Below are 26230 nucleotides of genomic sequence, written 5' to 3' on the forward strand. Positions count from 1 at the left end.
TCAAATCCAAACTGAATTAATTTCAAATCCAATCCAAATCCAAATTCAATTCAAATCCCATCCAAATCCAATCCACATTCAATTAAAAAAATTGACGAAATTTGTGGCAAATACAATCTATATACATAAAAATGAATTTCTGTCTGTCTGAACCTTATCCAGCTTTCCACGCTCACCATAATGGCGGATGCTATAAAAGTTTTGACAAGAACTGTTTCCCGACACTGAACTGAAATTCCAATCTAAGCAAACGCTGATTGTTCTCGTTACCAATGACACCTATAGCATTGTTTATTATTTTATCAACAACCAAATTTACGCAAGACTTCTAAATTTCTTATTAATAATCGTGCGAACATTTTCTAATGTTTTTCTTATTTCAGATATGATAAAATGATCCCGGAGTAAACAGTCATGAATGAAGAGTTTTGTAATTTAACGGTTCCACTAATTTCCATAAAACATGACTAAGGGTAGCGGAATCCCTCGCTAGAAGGTTCGTGAAGAAGTCTTATCGGTCTTCCCGAAACCAATGGAATACTGAAGCTTTCCACCAATATCAATTTGGAATAGCATTTGTTTTAAATTTTCGTATTCACGAACATTTTGCCAGAGATTTACAATTGTTGGAATATAATCCTATGTTTAAAAAAAGCGTAGACGCCGGTTTCACGTAAAACCGTGTGGATCTGGATGTTACCTCCCATAGCCTAGGACCGTAGAACTCGTGTTTGAAATATATGTATCAAGATATGATGTAAGACATTTGTAAAACGCTAATATCTATTATTCTCATTTAAAAAAGGAATGGTATATTAATTGCTAAGAACTTATAGTGCTAGCACAACACGCATCGCATCATCCGCCACGCATCCGCAATAGTATGATCCCGGGGAGTTGAGCTGCGTAGGATCGTATCACCTTACTAAATTGTCAGAAGTTCTATTCAAATGTAAAAAAAAACTTTTCAATTCAATACTTTTTTCTTTTGCATTTTTTTGTCATACAGCACAAGTAAAGTAACATGAAAGTCATCAATTCAGGACAACTCTGACTTAAATTCTTGATACCGACAATTTAAACTGAAACATTCAATGTTTTACTCCTCATTCGAATAGTATCACAATACTATATTCGTTTCTTTACCCCAAATAACTTCTACTTTGCAAGTGCATGCAACGGCACAGCTAGATTATCGATTGTTTAAAAATGCTGGTTTCAAAAACCCTAAATCGCTTTTACCAGACTTCATGAAGCTCTGCTTTATACGTATTATATGCCCAACTAATTTTGTGTGACATAACGGACACAGTTACTGAACAAAATATGTATACTGCTGTTGGTCACATGCTTCTCAAACTTCAAGGCCATGTTAGAATTGAAGCTAAATTAAAACCAATAGAATCTGGAATTGTATGTATATTTCCTTGCATTTTTCATTATCCAATAATACCTGCAAAATAAGGAGAGTTAGGAAGCATAGTAAATAAAAAAATATAAGATTTGGAGCCTTGCACAAATGCTTTTGTTGATGGAAAAATAAACAAATAATTGTGTATCGTTGGTAACAGGAAAAATCGGCAAAATCAGGGTTTCCTGAGACGAAAATTTCAGTTCAGTGTCGGGAAGCAGTTCTTGTCAAACTTATTATAGCATCCGCCATTATGGTGAGCGTGGAAAGCTGGATAGACTCCGAAACTACTGAACCTATTGGCGTGAAAATGTGTATGCAAAGGTTTCAGGGGCCGGGGAAGGTTCTTAAGATGGTTCGAGACCCCTCCCTTCTTTGGAAATGGGGACTCCTATACAAATGAAACAGAAATTTCTACATAACTCGAGAACTAGGCAGAGAATAAATTAATTTTAGGCAAAACGAAGTTCGTCGGGTCTGCTAGTGATGGAATAGAAAGCAATTTATAATGATTTGTTCGCGTTCGCGTTAGAGAACTCATTTTTATCTAATTTCACAAAATCAATGAATTTGGTACCTGGTGGGTCGCAAGCAATATGGGATTCTATTAGGTGCAAACAGGCGATATTGACAAATAGGTTGACAGCCGGGAATGGAATTTTCGCGAAAAGGATGTTGTCAAAAACATTATGGCGCATTTCTGAAGGGCGCAAATGTACACTGTTAGAAAAAAAGGACGACTAGTTCTTTAATCATATTTTCAAATCGAAATCAATCCAAAGTAAATTTCATTTATATGGGGCTTCAAAGATTAGATGTGGATGTATTTCATGCAAACTATTAACATTTAAAATAACATCTAATTTTTTAACTACAATTGAAAACATGTCATGGAACATTGGAACCCATTTTTCTCCATTCGAGCACATTGCGACATTGGCCCTTATGAAACAACTGTGTCGAGTTGAACTATTCTAGGAACTTTTTTCAAATGGTCCTAATTGATTCTGACCTTCATTCATTTAATTTATTTAGTCTACATCTAAACAGATAACACTGAATCAACAATTTGACGCCACAATACATGGTTCGAGGCCGCATCTCTCCATCCTCGAGTACGCCCCACGCTGATTCTGACCTTAAGTTTTGTAATGGCGATTGTGCTCTTCATTCAAACTATTTCGGTGAACTTATGTGCCCACAGGAAAAATAGATTCCAATCTATCTGTTAATTGTATCAAATATGTTGTTTGACAGTTGTATCAAATATGCAGAATTGAGAGAGTATTAGCCATTTCAAATTTTAAGGTCAAATACAGTTACGCCTATTTGAAAAAAGTTCCTAGTATTTAACTTCATAATGGGTACTATTTTACCCATTAAAGAGTACTTTGGTGGCACAGTGTGAATTGACAGTTTATGTCAATTTGGCCACATGGGTCAAGCTTTCTCACGAATCGTTCAGGATGCCGAAGAAAAGAAAAGCTCGTTTTCATTCATAAAACAACACACAAACATCCATCTTCGGCTCAGAGCGAATTTGGATTTCCTTTCGGTTGCGTCGCGTTCCGTGAGTTCAACATTTTCTTCGCCTTGTGCCTGTGGTAAACTTAAACAATTTCCTGTAACTATTGATTTAGTTCTATCTACTCGCTACTAGTTTGAAAGTAAAGGGAATTGTCTACATCCGACGTTTGTGCTACAATGTGTAACTAAATTGCATCACACGAAAGGAAGAAAACCTGCCTAGTGGGATTAACATCGGCTGGAAGATTATATTGGGTGCATTTTTCTATGTAGTGTTTTACACCCCCACGAAACGATTTATTAGAGTGTAACATATTTTTCGAATGATATTGATCTGTCCAATTTGCGAATATTTTTTTTAAATATAATTTTTATAAGGACTTGGGTTTGACTATCATGTTGCCATCAAACAAATCCATTCAATAATGTTGGAATTATATTATACTTTCCATTTAAACTCTGAAAGTGGCTTTAGAACATAGCTAAGTGCCGGCAGTAAGCAAAAAGATGGATAGGTAGAAGTTGCAAAATGCATTGATTATATCATTTTTAATATTCTTGGATTCCTTTAAGATTAAAAATCATTGATGGCAACATAATAGACAAACGCAAGTTACGAATAGGAAAGAAAAGGCTAATCAAATTCAATTAAAATTGATACATATCCATGTGTGAAACTAGAAGTATATTTTTGCGCGGGTAAAATTATCAATGCGGTATCATAATGTTGGACATTTCTGAAAAATTCGTACCATAAGTCGCACCCTATTCCTGATGATGCTTTCGGTTCATAATGTTGTGTTTACTGTAAAATGTTTTGAGCAAATAGGTGGTGTAAAGGTGAAATCAAGCATAATTTTTCATAACGACGTATGTAACAAAAGTAAACAAAACGGGGTTTTTAATACAACGTGACAATCACACGCGGCTTTATATAATACGCATCGATTTTACTGATTTCAGATCTTAAAATTCTTTAATTCGATCTTTTTGCGAATCGACGTATGTAAAAATTTTTATTTTTGAAGTCTCACTGTTACATACGTCGCTTTAACATATGGGAACTAAGAGCGACCTATGTAACAAAAGAAGCAAAACAAAACAAAACTGCAGTTGCGTCAATCGTGCACTATGGAAAACCGACCAATGTACACCGACGTACATGTAGCATACCGGTGTATGTTTAATTTTATCGTTTTTCACAGTGAATTTGAATGAACTGAGCTTTGCTGTGAAGCACGCTTATTACGTGTCATGTAATGATGCATGCCAGCGGAAAAAAGTATTGAAAAAAGATTTAATTTTAAAACAGTTTTAGAAAAAGTTTTGCCAACTTTCTGCAAAGGATTTCTCGAATCCTCATAATTGTTACATACGTCGTTATGAAAAATTATGCTTGAAATAGTGGAAAGGTGGCACGAAAGAGCATTATAAGAAAATCAAATCGAAAAGCACAACAGTGTAATAATAAGATTCCACCAGTGAATCGTGTTTGTACCGTCAGAGAAGTGTCCCGAAAATTAAATCCAAGTGGAAATCCACCACCCTTTTTCACAGTAGCAGAAGCACCGTTCCAGCACATAGATACAGAAAAAGGATTATAACAGTAGGAAAATGGTGCAGAAGTACGAGTCTCCCGTGAGGATATATAAATATCCCTTCGAGCTAGTTATGGCGGTAAGTGATTTTATTTTGAACTTTAAATTCTTAGTATATGGCAAAGTAGGTACATATAAATTACTTAATCGACCTTGGATCTACAATATGAATTTTGTTTCAACACCCTTCTCTGCGTTTGCCAAACATCCAGAGTATGTGTCACCAACACTCAAACACGCAAAGGTTTTTCAGCTTGCATTCGAAGAAAAGCCATTCACACTGCACTTAAGGGTGTACGCTATACGGGCTAGAGTTTATTCCGAATTCTTTCATTATAAGAGGCTCGAGTAATAGTCTATTCAGACGAACTTCATTTCTTGATAAAGTGTACCTTGATTTCGTCATTTGCAGGGTAGCAACGCTTAAAATATTTAATATAAAATGAATTAGTACACCTTCCTCTTAAATTTGATACGTACAAGAAAAATTCATGAAGTTTTATTGTAGCCAGTTTAGTTTGTATAGTCGGTATTCGTGTTTGTGATGTGATTCAATTTTGAAAATCGCACGCAGCTCCATATCTGCTGGTATATTATCCAAAACCTAAATCAGTTTGATTCAAAATTTGTTGAAATACGTATGGATCTTCTTCTTCTTTTTATTGGCATTACATCCCCACACTGGGACAGAGCCGCCTCGCAGCTTAGTGTTCATTAAGCACTTCCACAGTTAATAACTGCGAGGTTTCTAAGCCAGGTTACCATTTTTGCATTCGTATATCATGAGGCTAGCGCGATGATACTTTTATGCCCAGGGATGTCGAGACAATTTCCAATCCGTAAATTGCCTAGACCGGCACCGGGAATCGAACCCAGCCACCCTCAGCATGGTCTTGCTTTGTAGCCGCGCGTCTTACCGCACGGCTAAGGAGGGCCCCGACGTATGGATTATTCCTCACGAATTAACTGTCAGGTGCTTAATAATCCTAAACCAAGGTAAAAATCATCACTAAGCCTTTTTGACAACCGCTTCAATCAACAAGATTATTAGATTATTATTATCAACAAGATTATTAGATTATTGGCGTATCAGATCCCATTGTTTATTTTTGAAAATCTAATGCAATGCACTTCATTTTTTTTAGAAAATCATTTGGATTTCCATACAAACCTTCCATTTCTAGCATGCCTACTCTTGTCGATTGTTACAAATATGCGATCTAAGGCAGTCCATGAGGTAGGCACCAACACCGCTAGGTGGATTATTCAAGTTTTAAAAAATACATCTTTAACAAGTACCTAGTGTTTAGTGTAATCAAAACCTTTTTTATGACGAGAAAAAATAAGTTTGTGGCCGAAATATTCCAATTAGAAAAACATTCTATCCATCCAAATACATGGCAACTGGCCGTTTGGTACAAGTTAATCCATTTTTTGATATTTTTATTTCAAAGAAATGGCAAACTCCCGATCAATGCCGCGTGCATGTGTACTTGTTAACAACGCTATCTTTGCTACACTTATCTCTGAACTAACAACCAGAGATGTATGTGCTGTCACAATTGATGCAACTGGCGGAACCCCCGTCTATTGTTCGGTTTATTTACCACATGATGAACTATCCCCTACGGATGCTTTCAAACGAGTTGTCATATATTGCACTTCAAAAGGCCTTCCGCTAATTGTCGGCAGTGATGCTAATGCTCATCACATCATCTGGGGTAGCTCGGATATCAATCTAAGAGGCTCCAGCTTGATGGAATACTTAGGTAGTACCGAACTTGGTTTACTTAACATAGGCAATCGCCCAACCTTTATGGTATCTAATAGAGCAGAAGTATTAGCCATAACTCTCTGCTCCAATAGAATCAGTCACGAGTTGACGAATTGGAATGTGTCAGATGAGGAATCCATATCTGACTATCGCTACATCTATTTTGATCAGTTGAATGTTTCTTCGTAGACCTTGCGTTTTAGAAATCCTCGTTCAACCAACTGGGATCTCTATACAGAGTTGCTCTCGACAAAATTTCATGGATATCTACCATCCATTGAAACTCCTACCGACTTGGATGATGCCGTTGATACTACAACGTTGCATATCGTGGAAGCTTTTGAAGAAGCTTGCCCCTTGCGTTCTGTGAAAACCTCAAGAGGAACCCCGTGGTGGAATTCCGATTTGGCTAAGCTCAGGAAGCAGTGTAGAAGGAGTTGGAACAGACGCCATTCAGCAGGGACGGATTCTTTCAAGTTGGCTCGCAAAGCTTACAAGAAGGCTCTACGATCTGCTGAACGATTCGGCTGGAAAAAACTTTGTGCAAATGTTTCCAATTTGAGTGAAGCCACTCGATTGAACGAAATTCTTGCGAGATCCAAGGATTTCCAAGTTGGCGAAATTCGCAAGCCAAATGGCGACTACACTTCTTCTGACGAAGAAGCGTTAGAGCACTTATTTGATACACACTTCCCTGGATGTGTAGATATTGCATCTTCGGATGTTCCTGATGTCTTTTCATGTAGTTATGGGTCTTGGGCTCAGGCTCGTAGAATCATAACTACTGAATCGATTCAATGGGCTCTCAATAGTTTTGCTCCTTACAAATCTCCAGGGGAAGGCAACATTTTGAAGAAAAGGTCCAAACATTTCTGGATGAAATAAGTAAAGAGAATCCATTGGAACAAATGACTAGAACCTTCAGATTCATGAAACAGTACAATAGAACGTCAAAAACATGTACAAAGAAATACATAAATAAACAAAAATGGGAAAGCAAACTCAAAAACGCAGAAGGCAATGAAGAATTTATTAAATTGAATGAAGAAGGAAGCAGCCCAGGTGCAGAGCCAACAAGAAGAGAAATTGAAGAAATCATCACACGAATGAAAAATAACGCAGCCCCTGGAACAGATGGTCTGCCAGCAGAACTGTTTAAATTCGGTACTGAAAACCTAATAGACATGTTGTATGAAATCTATATACATAAAAATGAATTTCTGTCTGTCTGACCCTTATATACTCGGAAACTACTGAGCCGATCGGCGTGAAAATTTACATGCAGAGGTTTTCGGGGTCGGGGAAGGTTCTTAAGATGGTTTGAGACCCCTCCCCCTTTTGGAAAGGGGGGCTCCCATACAAATGGAACACACATTTCTGCTTAACTCGAGAACTAATCAGAGAATAAATCAATTGTAGGCGAAACAAAGTTCGTCGGGTCTGCTAGTGATAAAGAAAGCTTTCATGGAGAACTCTATACCGTAATCCTAGACCAACCCATTACAAGTTCCTATCCCCAAAATGAATGACCCACAAAAAATAGAAGATTATAGATGCATTACGCTATGCAATGTTGCCTATAAAATATATGCAACAATCTTACTAGAACGGCTCCGAAATCAACTACCACCGATGCTATCATATCAAATGGCATTCCAAGAAGCACGAAGCGCAGCAGATCAACTATTTGTTCTCAGAAGGATAATAGATGAAAGATGGAGGAAAGGGAGACAGTCAATTCTGCTGTCAGTGGATTTGAAACAAGCTTTCGACACAATCGATCTAGCAAAACTAGCACGATCAAAACTAGCACCTATTCTACTAGAACTAGGAGTATCACCAGCTCTTATCAATAGAATAATAGAAGCATGCTTAGTGGAGGAAACATCTCTTCAATGGTATGGACAACGAACCCCAAGCGTAAATAAACAAAGAGGTATCAAACAAGGCTGCCCACTCAATCCCCGTCTCTTCATACTCATGCTCCATCACGTACTGCTGACACTGAAAGAGTTTGTACCAGAACTCAATTTAGAACACACGGGACAGTTACAGATGCCATGTATCTTAGCATATGCTGACGACATATTGATAATGATAATATGTGAAACAGAGGAGGAAATCGAAAAACTGTTAGATGTCTTGGAACCCCATAAACACTGATAAAACTAAGTTACTGTACAGAGATCCTTACAATATTCATCGAACCTAATCGAAATGTAAAACTCGCCAAATTTGAACTAACAGTGGTAACGAAACTACGATACTTGGGAGCTTACATTACGAGTAGCTTAACTAGAAAGGAGATAACTGCTGAAAGAATAAAGAAAGCCAAAAAAGCATTTCATGCGTTATGCTCGTTTCTAAGGAAATTTAAATTAAAATGGAAGGTAATCAAAAAATTGTATCACACCTTAATAACACCTGTGGTCACATATGGGATGGAGGTATCAGCATTACTTAAGAGAAATAGAAATGACTTGAGAAAAATGAAAAAAAAACATGCTAGAAACCTTATTACAACTGAGCATAGACGAAGGAAGAGGAGACGACGTGCCAGAGAATGAACACTACGAGAACAACCAAGCAGCGCAACAACAAGAATGTGTACCTTCAAAACTACTCGATGGACGGACAATAAATCTAGACCAACATTTGAAAAGGGCGGAATTCCATTAACATGAAACCGAGAAAATTGCTCTCCAAGTTTCGAGCTTGTAAATCAATTCCTATTTAGTGAATATTCAATAAAAATTGATTTTTTTTGCATATTATAGATGAAAACTACCTTTCTCTTCGATGTGCTGTGCCAAAATATGCAGCTAAGTGTATATTAGCTTCAGAAATGAAAATTACATGCACTACGCTCAAAATCAAAGTCTCACTGGAAATACGCCATGGAAATTAGTCCTGTTACCAACTGCCTGTGTTGTTCCGCCCAACTGTTCACCGATAAATTGCCTACTTTTAGGTTATTTCTGTACAGCTTGAATTGCGTAGCAAGTTATTCTCAAGAAATAAACCAATTAAAACATTAATTTCGAAGTTTTTCATCATAGATAGGAGAAAATTAGGTTTGATTTGGAGCCACGTCTGTATTTTCTATATTGGGGTAAATTTAGCGATTGCGAAAAACTGAAAAACATATGATAGACTTGAACGTTAATATCTCAGCCGTTTCTCGATGGATTCTCTATTTTCTTGGACCATTCGATCAAGGAAGAGTCAATTCTTCATATCCAATGTATTAAATAAAATATATTGATAACTATTTACTATTGATACTTTTCTAACAGTTTCGCAATGGGTTTCGGTGAATCAACCAAACCTATTAGTGCATCGCCTTGAAGTCAAATTAATGCAACAATAAGTTTAGTTCTAATCCTCAGTTTGCAACCGTAAACCTTCAGCATTGATTACGGTTGTTGGAAGTGGTTGCTGTAGAAAATTCAAACGCAACGGTACCGAGGGTTAATGCTGAGACTTTGAGAAGAGTAAAATATCATTGTACTAAAGACACACAAACTTAAATACAAATAATACTCATTACATACATGGTTCTGCATCACCTTTGCGTACAACGCTGGGCTGCACCTTTGAGTTTTTATATCGTTTTACAATCGATTTTACTAATTCAAATTAAACTAATATAAACAGCATATGGTGAATCACTTCTGGGGGTGACTGATTCTTAAAGAACGTCTCTCAAATAATTGGTCTTAAAGCTTGCCTCAACTCGGTAAGGTACTGATCCACTCACTGAAAGACATTAGTAATGATGCTAATGTTTCATTTTACATGACCTAACTGAAGTAGATTTGCTTCCAAATAGTTTCATGTTACATATGGGCAAAACAGCTATTAATATACATTTTTTAGGTTTCATAACGAAAATGCGCTTTTGTTAGGTTTCCAGTAAAGAACCAAAAAAGAAATCAATAAATTCTATTTAATTATGATTTTTATGCATTATTAAGGTTTAATAGAAACAAACGTGGTATCTAATCACTTCTATGCTATTCCAGTGTACACATTGAACAAAAATTTAAAGGTACAGAGCTCTCGCGAGAGCCTGCACCTGATTATTTTCGAAAGGCGTATTTCCACTATAAATCTTTCAACAGGCTGATGTACGCGCCGTAACAGCAATAGCTCTAGCAAAAGGTATGAAATCCTTATTTCGTATTTCTCATTAAACATTCATTATTACAGCAAATAAAAGTGAAAATGCAATAAATATTGACTTAATATGAAGGATAGAGTAAAACCTACCTTATTCACACAAATTTCGCTAAGTACCTATGCTTTTGAAAGAATAGCGTAAGAACCATGTTTGGTGAATATAACCAGGATGGAAATCGGCCATTTTTTCAAGTATCTCAAAATAACTTTTACTGATAGAAAATATTATTTTTTTCATAACTATGGGCTAGTTTGCACCATATTCTATGCATTTAAACGAAAAACTGCAATGTTTACATTTTGGCTGTTCCGCCCTTTTCAAATGTTGGTCTAGAAATAACAAAATACGAATATCAAGGCTAAAGTATTATGGGCATGTTATACGAAGTGGAAACAGGGGCATATTGAGGACAGCACTGAAGTACAGGATTGACAAAAAGAAAAAGTTAGGAAGGCCAGCATTCACGTGGAGAACCTCCATTCGCCAAGATATCGAAAGAAGTAGAATCTCGATGGAATAATGGGCCACAGATAAAGGAAAAATGGATTCAGAAACTAGAAAACTCTTTGCCAATTTGCAAGAATCGGACGATGAAGATAGTAGCAGTGAGAACACTGACAATTCAAATGATGAAATCATACCAACAGACTTTAAAAGATTTGAGAGTGATAATTCTTCCGTGCTGGAAGGTTTCTAGCATTATTTACAAATAAATCAATATAAAATAATCACAATTAACCCATTAAATTTAAGATAAATAAGGTAAGTGAGAAACAAATCAACTAAAATAATAAACATAATATTTATCGACTCATTACATTTTTCGTATCGTAGAATAATATATTTGAATTAGTAATACAAAACTAATAACCTAACTCCAAGATGAATTATTCGCTAATCAATTTTTTCTCTATTTCCTATTTTCTACTCTTTTAACATTCTTCTGATGCTAACTCAACCTGATGGTTGAAGCATGAGCATGAACAGATATCTCAACAATTTCAGATTAACATGAAGGGTGGTGGAACAGTGGAACAATAGAATCACTTCGAAATAGATTCACAAGAAGCATCGTATGACAGAAGTATCATCAAAAATAGTAAGTAACAAACTAAAACTTATTTTTTAACACATCGCAAATTACTAAAACATTATTAACACTGATTTACCTAAATGAAAAAAAAAACCTATTGCGCCTGAAACCTATTATTGGACAATTTAAAATAAAAATAAAAAAATGGTTATCATATAAGACATTGCATGAAAAATATAGGGAATTTTTTCGAAATAATGGGGAATTTGTTGAGTAATTGTTAGCTCTAATTACAATTGTTGAATTCTTTTCATCTTTGAAAGCTTAAATAAAAAAAAAAACTTTCCATTGTTACTGCAACTAAAGCTTTTTATTTTCTTTAATTTTTTTTTAAATTTTGCAGTATGCCGAGCCATTCCAAAATCCTAACCTCACATCAACCCATCCTTAACCCACCCCATGACGTTCAAGTGGTCTGCAAGGACTCTTCTGTCATTACCCCCTCTATTATCGGCTTTGGAATGACTTGCGCTCTCATTGCCCCACCAAACGCTGCAAAATGAAAATATCTATCAACTGTGCGAAAAGCGTGACATCAAAGTTAAATAGGTAAGACCAATGCGTAGTGTCTTAGCTGTTCGTATTTCGATCGAACTTGTATCAGCTTAGGACACACTGTGCGAAATGAATTGATCGTAAAAAAGTTCCGATTACATCATACTCTAATCGCACAGACAAACGAGGTAGGAAAAATACAAGCTTACAATGAAATATAAGCGAAGAAATTCTAAGTAATCAGTGAACGAAAATAGAGCAGCATCACAAATCCATGCAGAACTGCAACATCCAGCAACAACAAGATATTTGCAGCTAAAGCAACGGACAATTGAAGTGGCACAAATGACTCGACAAGTCCATCTTGACAGAATGGCATGCTCTTAATCGCTTTGTTTTGATTTTGCTGAAAGTTGCATTCTCTGCCAAATTTAGGAATGTATGACGGTCAAAATTGATGGCGATGGTGTATTGATGGTTTGGGGAGTTCTTCGAGAAAATCCTCCATTGGCGTGAATATCCACCCGATTGAGTACGAGTATTACATCGAAATAATTATAAAGATATGCTTAAGCAAACAGGGTAGGTAATTTATGAGTACACTGCTTATGATCGCATATTGGTCCCATATGGAAAAAAACATCAAATTGAGAGAATGAGGAACAAACATCAAACCTACTTGCCCATCTTGAAAAAATGACCGCTTCCCGATCAGGAATACATAACAAAATTATAATTCAATTCTATCAATGGTTGTTATTTAAAGCAACGTATGTTATAATTAGATAATTCGATAAACATGTGTCTTCGGCCAGTTTTATTTCATATCAAAATTATAACAACATTAGTTATGTATATTTACACAAAATAATTGCCTACATTTTTTGATATTGGAAAAAAGCGGAGGTAATCACTTCCAGTATAACTTGAATCAATGTTCGATGTTAATAGCTAGTGCAAAGTTAATTGCCTACATTATGGATGGAAATCCGGCGTTGTAGCGTACCACATTTTTATACGTGATGTAGGCAATTACCATGAAAGTAGATTTTTGTACCTCATAATCATATCAACGGTTGTTATAATGTTGAAATGAAAATAACAGCCTTTGATATAATTATGTTACGGCTAGAGGGAATTTTGATATAATTTTTGTTATTTTAACAACTAACCAGCTAATTTTAAAACACATTTTGTTACATTATTTTCCTGAAATAAATAACTCCCCTTGTTATAATTTTGTTATGCATTCTTGATCGGGTTATTAGTCCCACTATCAAGGAGAAAAGGACTCATATGCGGTCATTTACCATCCAGGGCAGTCTGGCCTGATATTTTTCGACTTTTCCTGAACAAACAAGCATTCGTATTTAATGGTTGCATTTGAAAATTCTATGATAAATATGACCGTAACAGATTCTAATCCGAATATGACTAAAATTCATTTGGGACTAATGAGCGATCATAGGCAGTACAGTCATCGCTTTTCAGCTCTTTCACAACTTTAAATTGACTAGAGCTTGGTTCTTAAATAGATAGAAAACATACAAGTGCTCAAAGGATCAGCATTTTCTTCGGATCCTAATCCTTCAACCCTTGGTGTATTCTTGCTCGTAACCTTTATAAAAATGACAAACGATTCGACAACGTAAATATACTGAACTTTCGTGAATGTTTAGAGTGTTTCAAGCTGGGTATGCTCAAAAATTTTAATCAGTCTCCTAAACTCATGAGGATTATGTATTAAAGATGATATTGCAGGGTTTTGAGATTGTGCCGGGAATACCTGTGAGTGTATTGCCATTGGAAATTTGCCACAAGACAACAAATTTGAATGCGGCGACTTTGAGCAACAAATCAAAAATTAATAATGTAGTGATGTTTGAGCAGCATATAATCGACAAAATCTTTATGCTGTGGGGAACAATTCAATACCAACGAAAAAAAAATTGTTTTGGAAAGCTTCCATAAAAAAAACTGAATCGTGATCTTTTTCATAAAAAAAATATAAAAAAATTAAATTTCCTAAGCTTACATTACCTACACAACTAAACACCCTCCCATCCTAAATTCAATACACCCTGGATACACTCATTTTAATTCAACATGTATTTTAAGATGTTTTTTGTTGAAATATTACCAAAAGTTAATGGAAAGCTAATTTTTTTTTTCATTTACCTTGATGTTAACTGTATGTATGGGAACTGTTCCGTTTTCCATCTCACTGAACATATATTCAACCCATCGTGAAACAAAGAAATACGGCACCAATTTCGTCGCTTCTTTTTGCTAACATGCGTGCTCACTGCTGAAAAAAATCACAAAAATAAGGAACAAATTAGATTGCTATTAGATGAAATCCAGGAGCAGTAATCCTAAATAATTTAATTTACAAAAACGTATCAGAGCAATCATTATCTTTCGGTGAGATCCGAACCCACGATCCGTGTACGCTAGGAAGGCGCTTTTCCGGCTAAGCTACGAAGGGCCTCCGTCGGACTTCACAGCCCAGCAGCAGCTCTTGACGAATCCGAAATCCAAACCAAACACATCATATCGCTCTATAATCTATTTTTGGAATCATTTTTCCACATGGCACAGGCAAAGTGGTTACCTCCTATGATTGTTTCGAATTAAATCTTTCACATGCTGTGCATATGCACATACCGGATTCCAACACAGTAGTAGCTGATTCCCTATACCCGGAAATTGGGAAAATGAAATGAATTGAACTTATTTTGCCTATTTTTTCATCAAATGTCCAGCTTAAATGTGAATGGTTCGCAATAACACCAACGTAATAAATTTGAAAGTCATTATAGCAGGTTGAACTAACATTCTACTTTGAAAAGATCACAATCTGTATGTAAATCAAACATGTGATCATTTCATCGAACTTAGTCAAATGGCTCGGAACGACTTCCTGATTCGAGATTATATTCTTCTTCTACTACTACTTCTTCTTCTTCTTAAATGACTCCAACTGCAACTTAGTATTCTATTAGCATTTTCTCAGTTATTAATTGAAAGCTTTTCTATGCTCGTCATTGCATGAGTATGTATCTTGTGTGGCAATGGATACACTATGCCCAGGAGTCGAGAATGTATCCAATCCGAAAACATCCTAGACCGGACCGAGAATCGAACTCACCATCTCCGGATTGGGAATTCTACGCTTTTGCTTGCTTACTTCAATCTATTACATTTTCATTACATTACGTTCCCTTTTGTTAAATTTTTGGACAGATATTTTGATTTCAACATAATAGTGTACCTACGAGAACGGCAAAAATAATAGGTACAAAAAATCTGATTTAAAATTTCATATCTATCAGGGTGGAAAAACCTGGAACTATCAAGGATTTTTTTCTCACCTGGAAACATCCTGGAATTATCAGAGAATTCCATATACAATCTGGGAAATATTAAAAATTTCCAGAGGATTTTTCAAGGTTAGTCCTTTTCTAAATTATTCCTGGTGGCATCCAAGGTGAGTCCCTGAAAGAACTCCTGGAGGAATTTCGAAAGGAATTTCCGAAGGATTTTTTATGGAATTCCTTAAGAGATTTTCGAAAACAACTGAAGGATTTTCGAAGGAATTCCGAATGGATTTTCAAAGATTATTTTTTGAAGGAATTTGTGAAGATATTCTACAAAGAATGTAAAAAGGATTTTTCAAAGGGGTTCCAAAATGAATTTTCAAATAAATTTTTGAATAGAGTTGTTAAAAGAAATTCTCTAGAAATGGCCGAGGAAATTTCCAAAAAAAATGCTGGAACAATTTCCTTAAGGAATTCCAGAAATTGTTTCCTAAGAAATTGCTGAAGAAATTTATTAAAATTCCCCAATAAATCCGTAAAGGCATTTACAAAGGAATCTGAAATTTTTGTTCGCCATACGTCAGGTATTGCAGAAATGCCGCGAATACAACGTGCCCACACATCATCTATTTATCGACTTCAAAGCCGCATATGATACAATCGATCGGGACCAGCTATGGCAGCTAATTCACGAAAACGGATTTCCGGATAAACTGATACGGTTGATCAAGGCGACGATGGATCGGGTGATGTGCGTAGTTCGAGTTTCAGGAGCATTCTCGAGTCCCTTCGAAACGCGTAGAGGGTTACGGCAAGGTGATGGTGTTTCGTGTCTGCTATTCAACATCGCTTTGGAGGGAGTAATACGAAGGGCAGGGATTGACACGAGTGGCACGATTTTCACGAAGTCCGTCCTCCGTCCGTCCGTTATTTGGTTTCGCCGACGACATTGATATCATGGCACGTAACTTTGAGAGGATGGAGGAAGCCTACATCAGACTGAAAAGCGAAGCTAAACGGATTGGACTAGTCATCAAAACGTCGAAGACGAAGTACATGATAGGAAGAGGCTCAAGAGAAGTCAATGCAAGCCACCCACCACGAGTTTCTATCGGTGGTGACGAAATCGAGGTGGTTGAAGAATTCGTGTACTTGGGCTCACTGGTGACCGCTGATAACGATACCAGCAGAGAAATTCGGAGACGCATAGTGGCTGGAAATCGTACGTACTTTGGACTCCGCAAGACGCTGAGCGATCGAATAGAGTTCGCCGCCGTACCAAACTGACAATCTACAAAACGCTTATAAGACCGGTAGTTCTCTACGGACCAACGCGCATTGGGAGTTTTCGAAAGGAAAGTGTTGCGTACCATCTATGGTGCGGTGCAGATGGCGGACGGTGGAGGAGGCGAATAAACCACGAGTTGCATCAGCTGTTGGGAGAACCATCCATCGTTCACACCACGAAAATCGGAAGACTGCGGTGGGCCGGGCACGTATCCAGAATGTCGGACAGTAATCCGGTGAAAATAGTTCTCGACAACGATCCAACGGGAACAAGAAGGCGAGGTGCACAGCGGGCAAGGTGGATCGATCAGGTGGAGGACGATTTGCGGACCCTCCGCAGACTGCGTGGTTGGCGAAGTGCAGCCATGGACCGAGCTGAATGGAGAAGACTTTTATGTGCAGCACAGGCCACTCCGGCCTTAGTCTGGTAATAAACAAATAAAACGGAAATTTTCGTAGGAATATCCGAAAGCATTCCTTAATGTGTTTTCCAAAGATTTAGTAAAGAAATTTACGAAATTTTGTAAAAAAAATCTCAAGGAATTGTTTAAGTATTTTATTTTCCGAAGGTTTTTTCAATAGAAGTATAAGTACTGCAACGGCATTGGCGCTGTAGCCATTACAATAATTTTGCCTAGCTTAACTTGGCTGCTTGTTGTCCATAGTGTTGTAGGGTAAGTGTACCGATTTTGCCCTGAAAACCCTGAAAAATGCATATTTTGCAAAAAGTAGCATAGCACAAAGAAACATAAGAAACATAAGGGAAAGCAAACAAAGCAAAGAAACATAAGGGATATATCTCCTGTTACAGCTAATGAAACCCTCGAGAATTTCTTTAATTTCGGAGTTGTGCGAGAAACTGGCCAAATTAGGAACATGGCAAAACTAGTACAGTTACCCTAGTGCAAGTTTGGTTTTATCACCAACAACGGTTTGACATTTATATTGTCTATCCGGAACAAAGTTAGAACGCTTTTTAAACCGAGGTTAGATTTTTCTCCAGATACATGCTAAACAACGCATTAATTAGTTTGACAGATAAAACTTCAGAAGAAAGTTCGGTTCGGAAGTCCCGACTTCCGAATTCTAAGTTGGTGCTACGCCGACAATAGCATCGGTACTATGGCTGCTAGGTCCAAGCAAACTAGATGTTGGTCACGCGAACGGGAGCGACATTTGCATCAACTGTATTTCCGAACGAGTTTCTAAAGTCATTTTTGATGGATCTTCTTAAATTTATTACTTAATTTCACTTAAACATTTCCGACGAAATTGCTAAAAGAATTACTGAAAGAGCTCGTAAAGGAATACCCGAAGAAATTTCGAATCTAATTTCTGGAAAGTTTCTTTGAAAAAGAATTATTAAATAAATTTTCGAGAAATTCCTCAAGAAATTCTAGAAGATATTTCAAAAGAATACCTGAATAAATCTCCAAAGTACTTTGCGAAGATATTTCCGGGGAATTCTCTTGAGAAATGTTCGAAAGAGTCCGTAAAGGAAATAAAGAATGAAATCATGGAGGGAATTCATTTCTAGAGAATTATTCGATTCCCAGGAGCAATTTTTGAAGGAATACCTGGTGGAATTTAAGATGGAATTACTGAAGGGTTTTTGATTACATGACTGAAGCAATTTCTAGATGTACTTACTTAGGAAATCCTGGAGGTATGTTATAAAGAATTTCTTAAGTAATTAACGAGAAAAAATGTGAGGCCTCAATTTCCAATGTTTTCTTTTGGGATTTTTTTCGTAATATTCACTTGTTTAAATTGATTTTTTTGCTGCAAAAATCTAAATATTGCACGTTTCTTTTTACCCGGAAATTAATGTAAATCACCTGAAAAAACTTTCAAAAATCAGGAAATTTTGTTTTTAGATGAGTAAACACCCTGTCTATGTAATATTTTACGAAATATCGTATACCCTTTTATAGCGACCCTATTTGTTGTTTGTCGTTGTTTTGTCGTTCAATTATTTGCACCTAGCCCTAGCCTAAAAAAGGGTTTGACACTATTTAGAACCATAATGGGGCCTATATTCCAATGCTTCGCGTTTTTGATATGTATGCGTACGTAACCGTAACCGTACAACACATACCCCCTTTTAAAGCATAGAAAAAGAGCGTTAGAAAAATTCACTTTCTGGGTAAGATTTTCGGGTTCTCAATTTTATTCTTCAAAGCTAATAATCAAACATTTTTGTGTGAAATACGGGTCTTCTTGCGAGCAAAGGCGGTGGATTGTCAATCTGGAGATGGCGAGTTTGATTCTCATAGATGTGAAAAATTTATCCGCAGTACAAATAGCACGTGCTATCAATTAACGACAATTAACCACGTGGCGGCCGAATTTTCAAAAATATCAAAGTAGCTTTTTTTCTGGAAGTATATTTTTCTTAGGCGACTATCTGGCGCTCATTTTTGGTTGCGATTAAAAATAAGCGGAGGAGTAGATAATAACTGTGGAACACTAAGTTTAAAAACAGGCCAAGTTCAAGTTGGAATGTAGACCCATAGAAAAAGAAAGTAAAGGTCAAAAAACATTACTTTACTATTAAATAATAATATCTGCAACAGAAGCGTTTTCAACCCCGTAACAAAGGAATGTTATGAAGTCAATCACACACTTCGGATACCCTGTTAATAAACGATAATAATATGCGAACAAGTTTTCATGCGATATGAATATATTGGAATATCGTCTGGTGCCCTCCAATCTAGTGTTGTCCACCTTTGCCACTCTCTTCCTTTCCTGTCCAACCGAACCGAGTAAATAAAAGTCTATCATATCTTTCACGGCAGAACTACATTCTTGTGATATACAGGTTCAGAATCGCAAATAAACAGAGTTCCCAAACTTGTACGTGTCTTCAACAGCCCACTTATTAAATTCGAATTCATTAAATTCAATTGCCTTCGCGATATCTTCTATAGTTCGGAGAATAGATGCTTCCACTGTTCACCCAGCGTTGGATGAAATGTGGTAGAAGATAAAGAGTTGGAAATGCTTTTCATTCTAGTGCACATACGCGTCACTCATTGAAAATGAAAAGCAAAACTTTCGGTTCAAATTTAGAAGTCGTGTACGGTGTTCATTTGTTAGGTTGTTTAGTAGTCGTATTATTTAGTAGTCGATTTTTTTCGTCACACACTCAACAGTCGAACTGTTCGATGAAAATGTCAAATTGAAAAACGCAATTGGAATGCAAGGCGTTCAAACTCCAGAGTACACAACCCAACTAAAAATAAAACAGCTGGAAACTAATTGAGGGTTGAGATTTTCACGAAGTCCGTTCAGTTATTTGGTTTCGCCGACGACATTGGTATTATGGCACGTGCTGAAATCGAGGTGGTCGAAGAATTCGTGTACTTGGGCTCACTGTCGTTTTCGAAAAGGAAGTGCTGGGTACTATCTATGTTGGGGTGCAGATGATAGACGGTACGTGGAGAAGGTAAATGAACCACGAGTTGCATCAGCTCTTAGGAGAACCTGTCATTGTTCACATCGCAAAAAAATAGAAGACTGTGGTGGGCCGGGCATGTAGCCAGAATGTTGGACAGTAACCCAGTGAAAATTGTTCTCGGCAAGGTGGGTCGATCAAAGAAGGACCCTCCGTAGACTGCGTGGCTGGCGTCGCGACGTATAGTCATGAACCGTACTGTACTGCAGCGGCCACTTTGGCTTTAGACTGAATAATTAAAATAAATAAACTAATGGCATGTTTGATTAATCAAACTTGCCATTAGTTTATTGAATGTTCTGTGGAATTTACCTAACCACCTTCAGCGTGGCCATGCTTTGAAGCCATGCATTTGACAGCTAAGAAAGGCCTTTGACATTGTTTTCTATAAATATCTCTAGAATTTTAAGGGCATTTTTTTTCTTCATGAACAATCAGTTATGCGAATTTCTATTAGCGCATAAGCATCGAGTTTTAGCTAACAAAATGCTTGATTGCTAGGCGAAAATAAATATTCAGCTGATTTCTGGCATTCGTTATGAAAGATCCCATTAAAACATTTTTGTTCATATATCGAAGCTCAATCCATAGCCGTTCCAACCCTCAAAAAATAGCTTCAAAATGGACCGATTATCTATTGATAGTATACGGACTAAGTCGATTAATGGTACATCGACTAAAAATGTGACTAAACCAACGACAATGTTTCAAGTGTTCATTCATTATTCTAAACCATAATTATCCTTTGGTGGTGTAACATCTAGTTCTTCAATATTAATGTCACCAGGACAGGACACGACTTGATAGGATTATGTGTAAAACACATAAACTACACTGTGCCAATGTCATCAAATATTCAAACCCCCTTTTAAACTGGAGCTTCCTTGATATGGTTCGCCCACGTGTAACACCCATCCATTTTGATCAATAAGAATTTTACAGATTGATATGCTGCTGCTGCAGCTACTGATTGTTGCCATTATACATTGTGTAGGTGGAATCGATGTACCTCCTACCTACCATGCATGTGGTAGACCGGCATTCATTTCCGCGGGAAGCGCTGGAGAATTACAACAGGTGTTTTTAATTGGAGAGATGTGTACAATTATGCCTTGTATTTGTGGTGTGAGCTCACGTGTTTTAGTCCAGTTTTTGTTTCTATTTGATTAGAATAGTGCTAAGTGTGATTAGTACTAAGTATATCAATGATGTTATCTAATGCGTAATCGTTCGTCATATGAAAGAAAATCTAGAAAGAATCTAGAAAGTCTACGTTTTTACCATTTAGCATTATTTACATTGCATTGATTTGCCTTTCATGTTAGCAATCACAGTTGACATTATATTATTTGCGTTGCGTTGCGTTGCGTTGCGTTGTAACGGAGTATTTCGTAGATTGCATACTGATAGTTGTCATGTATATTCTTTACCTTTCTTACCCCAATTGCTTATGGATTTCCATTTGGGATTCAATGGAAATCCAATTGGGGATCCAAAATGATAAAACATGAAAGCTATCATTGCCGGCCACGCCCATCTTCTCCGTTACTAGGAAAGGGAAGGAAATGATGATATGACATCTACTTAACGAGAGGCCAGCGACTCACCGACGCCCTCATAGATGTCAAGGAATTGGATGGTGGGTAGGGTATGTGGTTTAGGAGTATCATTATAAGCAAATGATAGAAAGTTTGTGGAAATACGTTGGGAGTGACTTTGCTAAGAAATTTATGTCACTCCATTATCCTTGCCGATGATTTTTCTCGGATGGGGCGAAGGTATTAGCCTTGCCCTGGCTAATAGCCTAGGTTTAAGCGCCTTTGCTCGCTCTCTGAAACGAAAAAAGAGCAAAAAGAAATTAAATTCCCCTTCCCCCCTGATATGATAATGATTTTGATCAACAAATGAATTCTAAGTGGATGAATAAAGGATCAAACGGCTGCAAACAAGCCTCTATTGTTTGCACTATTTGTTGTCCATAAATTGTGTAAATTGGCACAAATTATCCCTTACCTTCATGCTCCTTTATGGTATTCCTTCCAGTGTTACCTGTTTACTGTTCACTACCAAGCAACAAAGAAGTCAGCATTAATCTGATCAGGAACCAGGTCAGTGCCAAATCAAAGAGCCACCCAGAATGGAGATCTTTCCTGAATCCGGCAAAAATATATATTCTTGGATAACAGCGAAAGATGGCGGGGCACAACTCGTCATTTGTAGACCCTACCTCCCTTTTTAACTCCTCTTATAGGACAGCTTCCAGCTTCTTTCTCCAGACCATCTATATTTTTCGAAACTCCTACTGACACTTATGACAGAGAACATTACTGCTTCACACACACAATTTCATTGTAACCCTCGTAAGCTTGCTCGTAAGACACTTTTTGCATTCGCTTCGAAACACACAATCAACTTATAACACTTATACCACAATGTCCAAGCACATATATATTTCAGATATTCAGGATTGCTAAATAATTTTTTAATTTGAGGAAAAAAAATTGACAGAGCAAAATAAAACTTGATCAGCCATCACAAGCGACTACTGCGATCCGAATTGAACCCACAGTTGACATTATATTATTTACATTGCATTATTTCACATGTCGTGCTCGTGCATAAACGTATCAAGCTTATCGAACATAATAAATTTCCAGTCATTAATTGGAGGCTTTTCATGCCTGCCATTTGCATGAGCGTCTATTAGTGGTACCAACAACCGAAACCACAATGTGGTGTCGTCAATGCGATAATGACCTTCTAAATGTAAATCTCGCTCACTCAAGTGCCACCGTATGACGCCAACCTGTACAGTAAGTGCCACTTTCCAAGATTGCAAGAAATATTACGGTGAACAATGACGTCAGACCGAGGAAAATGAAAGCAATTAACTATGCTGCAACAATTATAATCGTGTGTTTTTTGAGATGCCTTTGGTCATCCCATTCGAGTGAAATGTTAACTATTTTAAACGATGTGTTCAACCTTCGAAAACTTATGTAATCATCAAGTGGTTTCGGAATATTTACGGGGCTTCATGGAAATCTAATGTTGTACCGTGTCACATGTGATGTGCTTAGTACATCCTGTGTCGTGTGCCGCTTGAAGTGTTCGCGACCTAATGTATGGAAATGACTTTCAAATCCTAACAACAAAACAGTAATAGCACAGCGTGCCAAGAGCTTGAAATAATCGTTACTGATGATGTATTTTATAACCTTTTATGCCATATAAAATATTGATCGAAGAAAATTTGTTTAATCTGGTATTTTTAGAGGAAAACTAATATATTCACCTAATGATAATACTGTCTTTTCTCTTGCTTAATCGTGGTCTCAATCTTTGTGGGCAAATACATCGATTTCGTTAAAACTTTAACATAACTTAACGCTTAGTACTTTTTTCCCTCCTTTTTGCCTTTCGCGTACAACAAAGTTGTACCGAAAGGCTATCATTTCACTCCAAAATAGAACTTTTTGTCTTGGAGACCCATGATGTTATGCTCTACTGGTGGCTCTTTTAGCCCTCGAGGATGGCAATCCGGAACCCAGAAGGGGAATCCGAATAAAACCCCAGGCCACTGGTCTAACCTACGGCAGCCAACGGGGTGGGCGTGAAAAGACTCTTTTTGTCCTCGAGTCCCTCGAGTTGGTGAGCAACGGAATCGTGGGTTAAATTTTAGAACTCACTCGTATGCTACACTGCAAGGCCGTGAATTGCTACGGCTGGAGTTGCTGGTAGGACCGGTAAGTAATTCGGCGTAATTTACGAACCGGGTCGTGGTTCTGCTAATGGCAACGCTAGCCTTTGATAAAGGGGGCCGGGTTCCAATCAAACGTAGCTTGACAGGTTGGTGGACGGCTGATATCATGACGAGAATCGCGATGGCGGCAGCAACTATAAGCAAACAGGCTGACTGGGCGAAGCGCTGGATCAAAGACAATCGCGATTACGGTAATATGTTTATAGGCTTGACCGCTGGGCGGGAATGTTGATGGTGATGGTAACTCAGGCTTTCTGAGCGCTGGGCAGGACTAGCTCTAATTACGATGGCGGCAATAGCATGACAAACAGGTTTGCGGGGGTGACGGTCAGATTCAACGGCAACCGTAATGCCGACAATAGCCGGGCCGGCCGGGGAAACGGTCGATGGCCTAGCTGGCAAGCAGCTGACGTAATGGACCGGAAAAGCGGTTACACAGTCGGCGTCTCGTGTAGGCGGCCAGAATGATAAACGGAAGCCGAAATCTGTTGCTAGTACTCGAATGACCGCTTCCCGAAATTTGGACCAAACTGTCCTTAATTACTAACGCACTATTGTGGGAATTACGTTTTGAAACTCGCTCTAATTTACTTCACCTTGCAAGGACCATTCTCCACGATGCTTCACAATCAAACCCCCCAAAGCAATCATCACTCAGAATCTCCTGTCCCCACCCATACAGTCATCCAGGTCTTTTCCCCCCATTCTCGACATTCTTCGTATCATTTCCCCGACCTCCGTTCTCTATTCTGTCACCCAGCTACCAACAAGCGCCATCTGTTGGGGAGTTTGTCGTCTCCATTCGTTGGTAGCATATGCCCGCGTAATAGGGTTCTAAAACCGTACCACCGTTTCCATATACTATCCAAATAGTGAAAATCGCGATAATACTTTTCTCTACTGCTTTGGAACTTGCAAGGTTACAATACCAATTAACTCAGCTCGTTGAGCTGAACAAATGTCTGTCAGTCCGTGTGTATGTGTGTGCACACAAATATGAAAAAAAAACATTAGCCTCTTTTTCATGTACTAATTATTATCCGATTTCCTCGCAACAAGTTGCATTCGATGGGGGACAAACCATAGTTGATGACTATTGAATATAATCATGGTCAGTCAAAACGGCGTTCAAAAGTTATGATGGTGTGTTGAACCATATAAGCTTGGTTGGTAGATTCGCGGGTGGTTCAAAAAACGACCCAGCTCCACCACGCTCACTCGATTCCGTCCCATGCTCCGAATATCCTCCAAAAGCCGATTTGAACAAAAACTGGTTGAGCACCAGCCGATTCAAGTTTGGTATTCAGGACGAAGTCGTGCACCTATTTGAAGAGAAGATGTGCCATTAACAAGAAACACGCAAGTTCTATCAGATGCTCAACGCATCCCGCAAAGGCTTGCCGCAAGTCAAGATGTGTAGGGAAAAGGATGGGCATCCCGACCAGTACATAGTAACAGATTTATATCAGAACTTGTTATTCTGTTACAGAAGTTGTTTATAACAGCGGTTGTTATAAAACATGAACCATTAGTAGTTAAAATAACAAGAATTGTAACAAAATCTCTTCTAGTTTTAACAAAAATATTACTAAATATGTTATCAATCGAACAAAAATATAACTCGATGTGTTACATTAAAAGCGGTGAAAATAGCTTATACTATAACAAATTATGTTATTGAAAAGATTATGATTATCCATAATGTAGGCAATTACTTTGTCCTGCTGGTTCAACTTTGAATGTAGGCTCAAGTTATACTGAAGGTGGTATCTTCGTTTTTTTTGTCAATTCCTATCTACCAAAAATGTAGGCAATTTTTTTTTCAGAAAGAAAACATAACACATTATGTTATAATCATGTTATGTCGATCATAAAACTTTCTTTCCTCCAACTTTGACAGAAAAATTACAACAAAATCATTACAAGTTTTGTTACTTGTAACAGATATTGATATAATTGTGATAAATTTTTGTTATGACTAACTGGTCGGGATATATTACACATTTTAAGTTCCTTTTATTTATTACTAGCAGACCCGACGAACTTTGTTTACCCTAAAATAAATTTATTCTCTGCTTAGTTTTCGAGTTAAGCAGAAATTTCTGTTTCATTTGTATGGGAGCCCCCCTTTCCAAAGGAGGGAGGGGTCTCGAACTATCTTAAGAACCTTCCCCGGCCCCAAAAACCTCTACATACAAATTTTCACGCCGATCGGTTCAATGATTTCGGAGTCTATAAGGTTCAGACAGACAGAAATTCATTTTTATGTATATAAGATCAGACTAAGGCCGGAGTGGCCTGTGCTGCACATAAAAGTCT

The 26230-nt window shown here is 37.5% G+C and overlaps 1 protein-coding gene across 4 annotated transcripts in view; it reads left to right on the forward strand.

Moving 5' to 3' along the window:
• The first annotated feature begins 2915 nt into the window (after positions 1 to 2915).
• The window catches only part of LOC134213150 (protein real-time), a 61422-nt gene continuing 38107 nt past the window's right edge, over positions 2916 to 26230 (forward strand). Inside the window, exons 1-2 of one of the 4 annotated variants that reach the window (XM_062691800.1) lie at positions 2916 to 3015; positions 4496 to 4615. In XM_062691800.1, the coding sequence (XP_062547784.1) occupies positions 4553 to 4615 (63 nt within the window). In that variant the 5' untranslated portion in view covers positions 2916 to 3015; positions 4496 to 4552. The other 3 variants (XM_062691801.1, XM_062691799.1, XM_062691802.1) reach the window with 3 other exon arrangements.

Source organism: Armigeres subalbatus, chromosome 2, assembly GCF_024139115.2.
Source record: "Armigeres subalbatus isolate Guangzhou_Male chromosome 2, GZ_Asu_2, whole genome shotgun sequence".
Lineage (NCBI taxonomy): Eukaryota > Metazoa > Arthropoda > Insecta > Diptera > Culicidae > Armigeres > Armigeres subalbatus.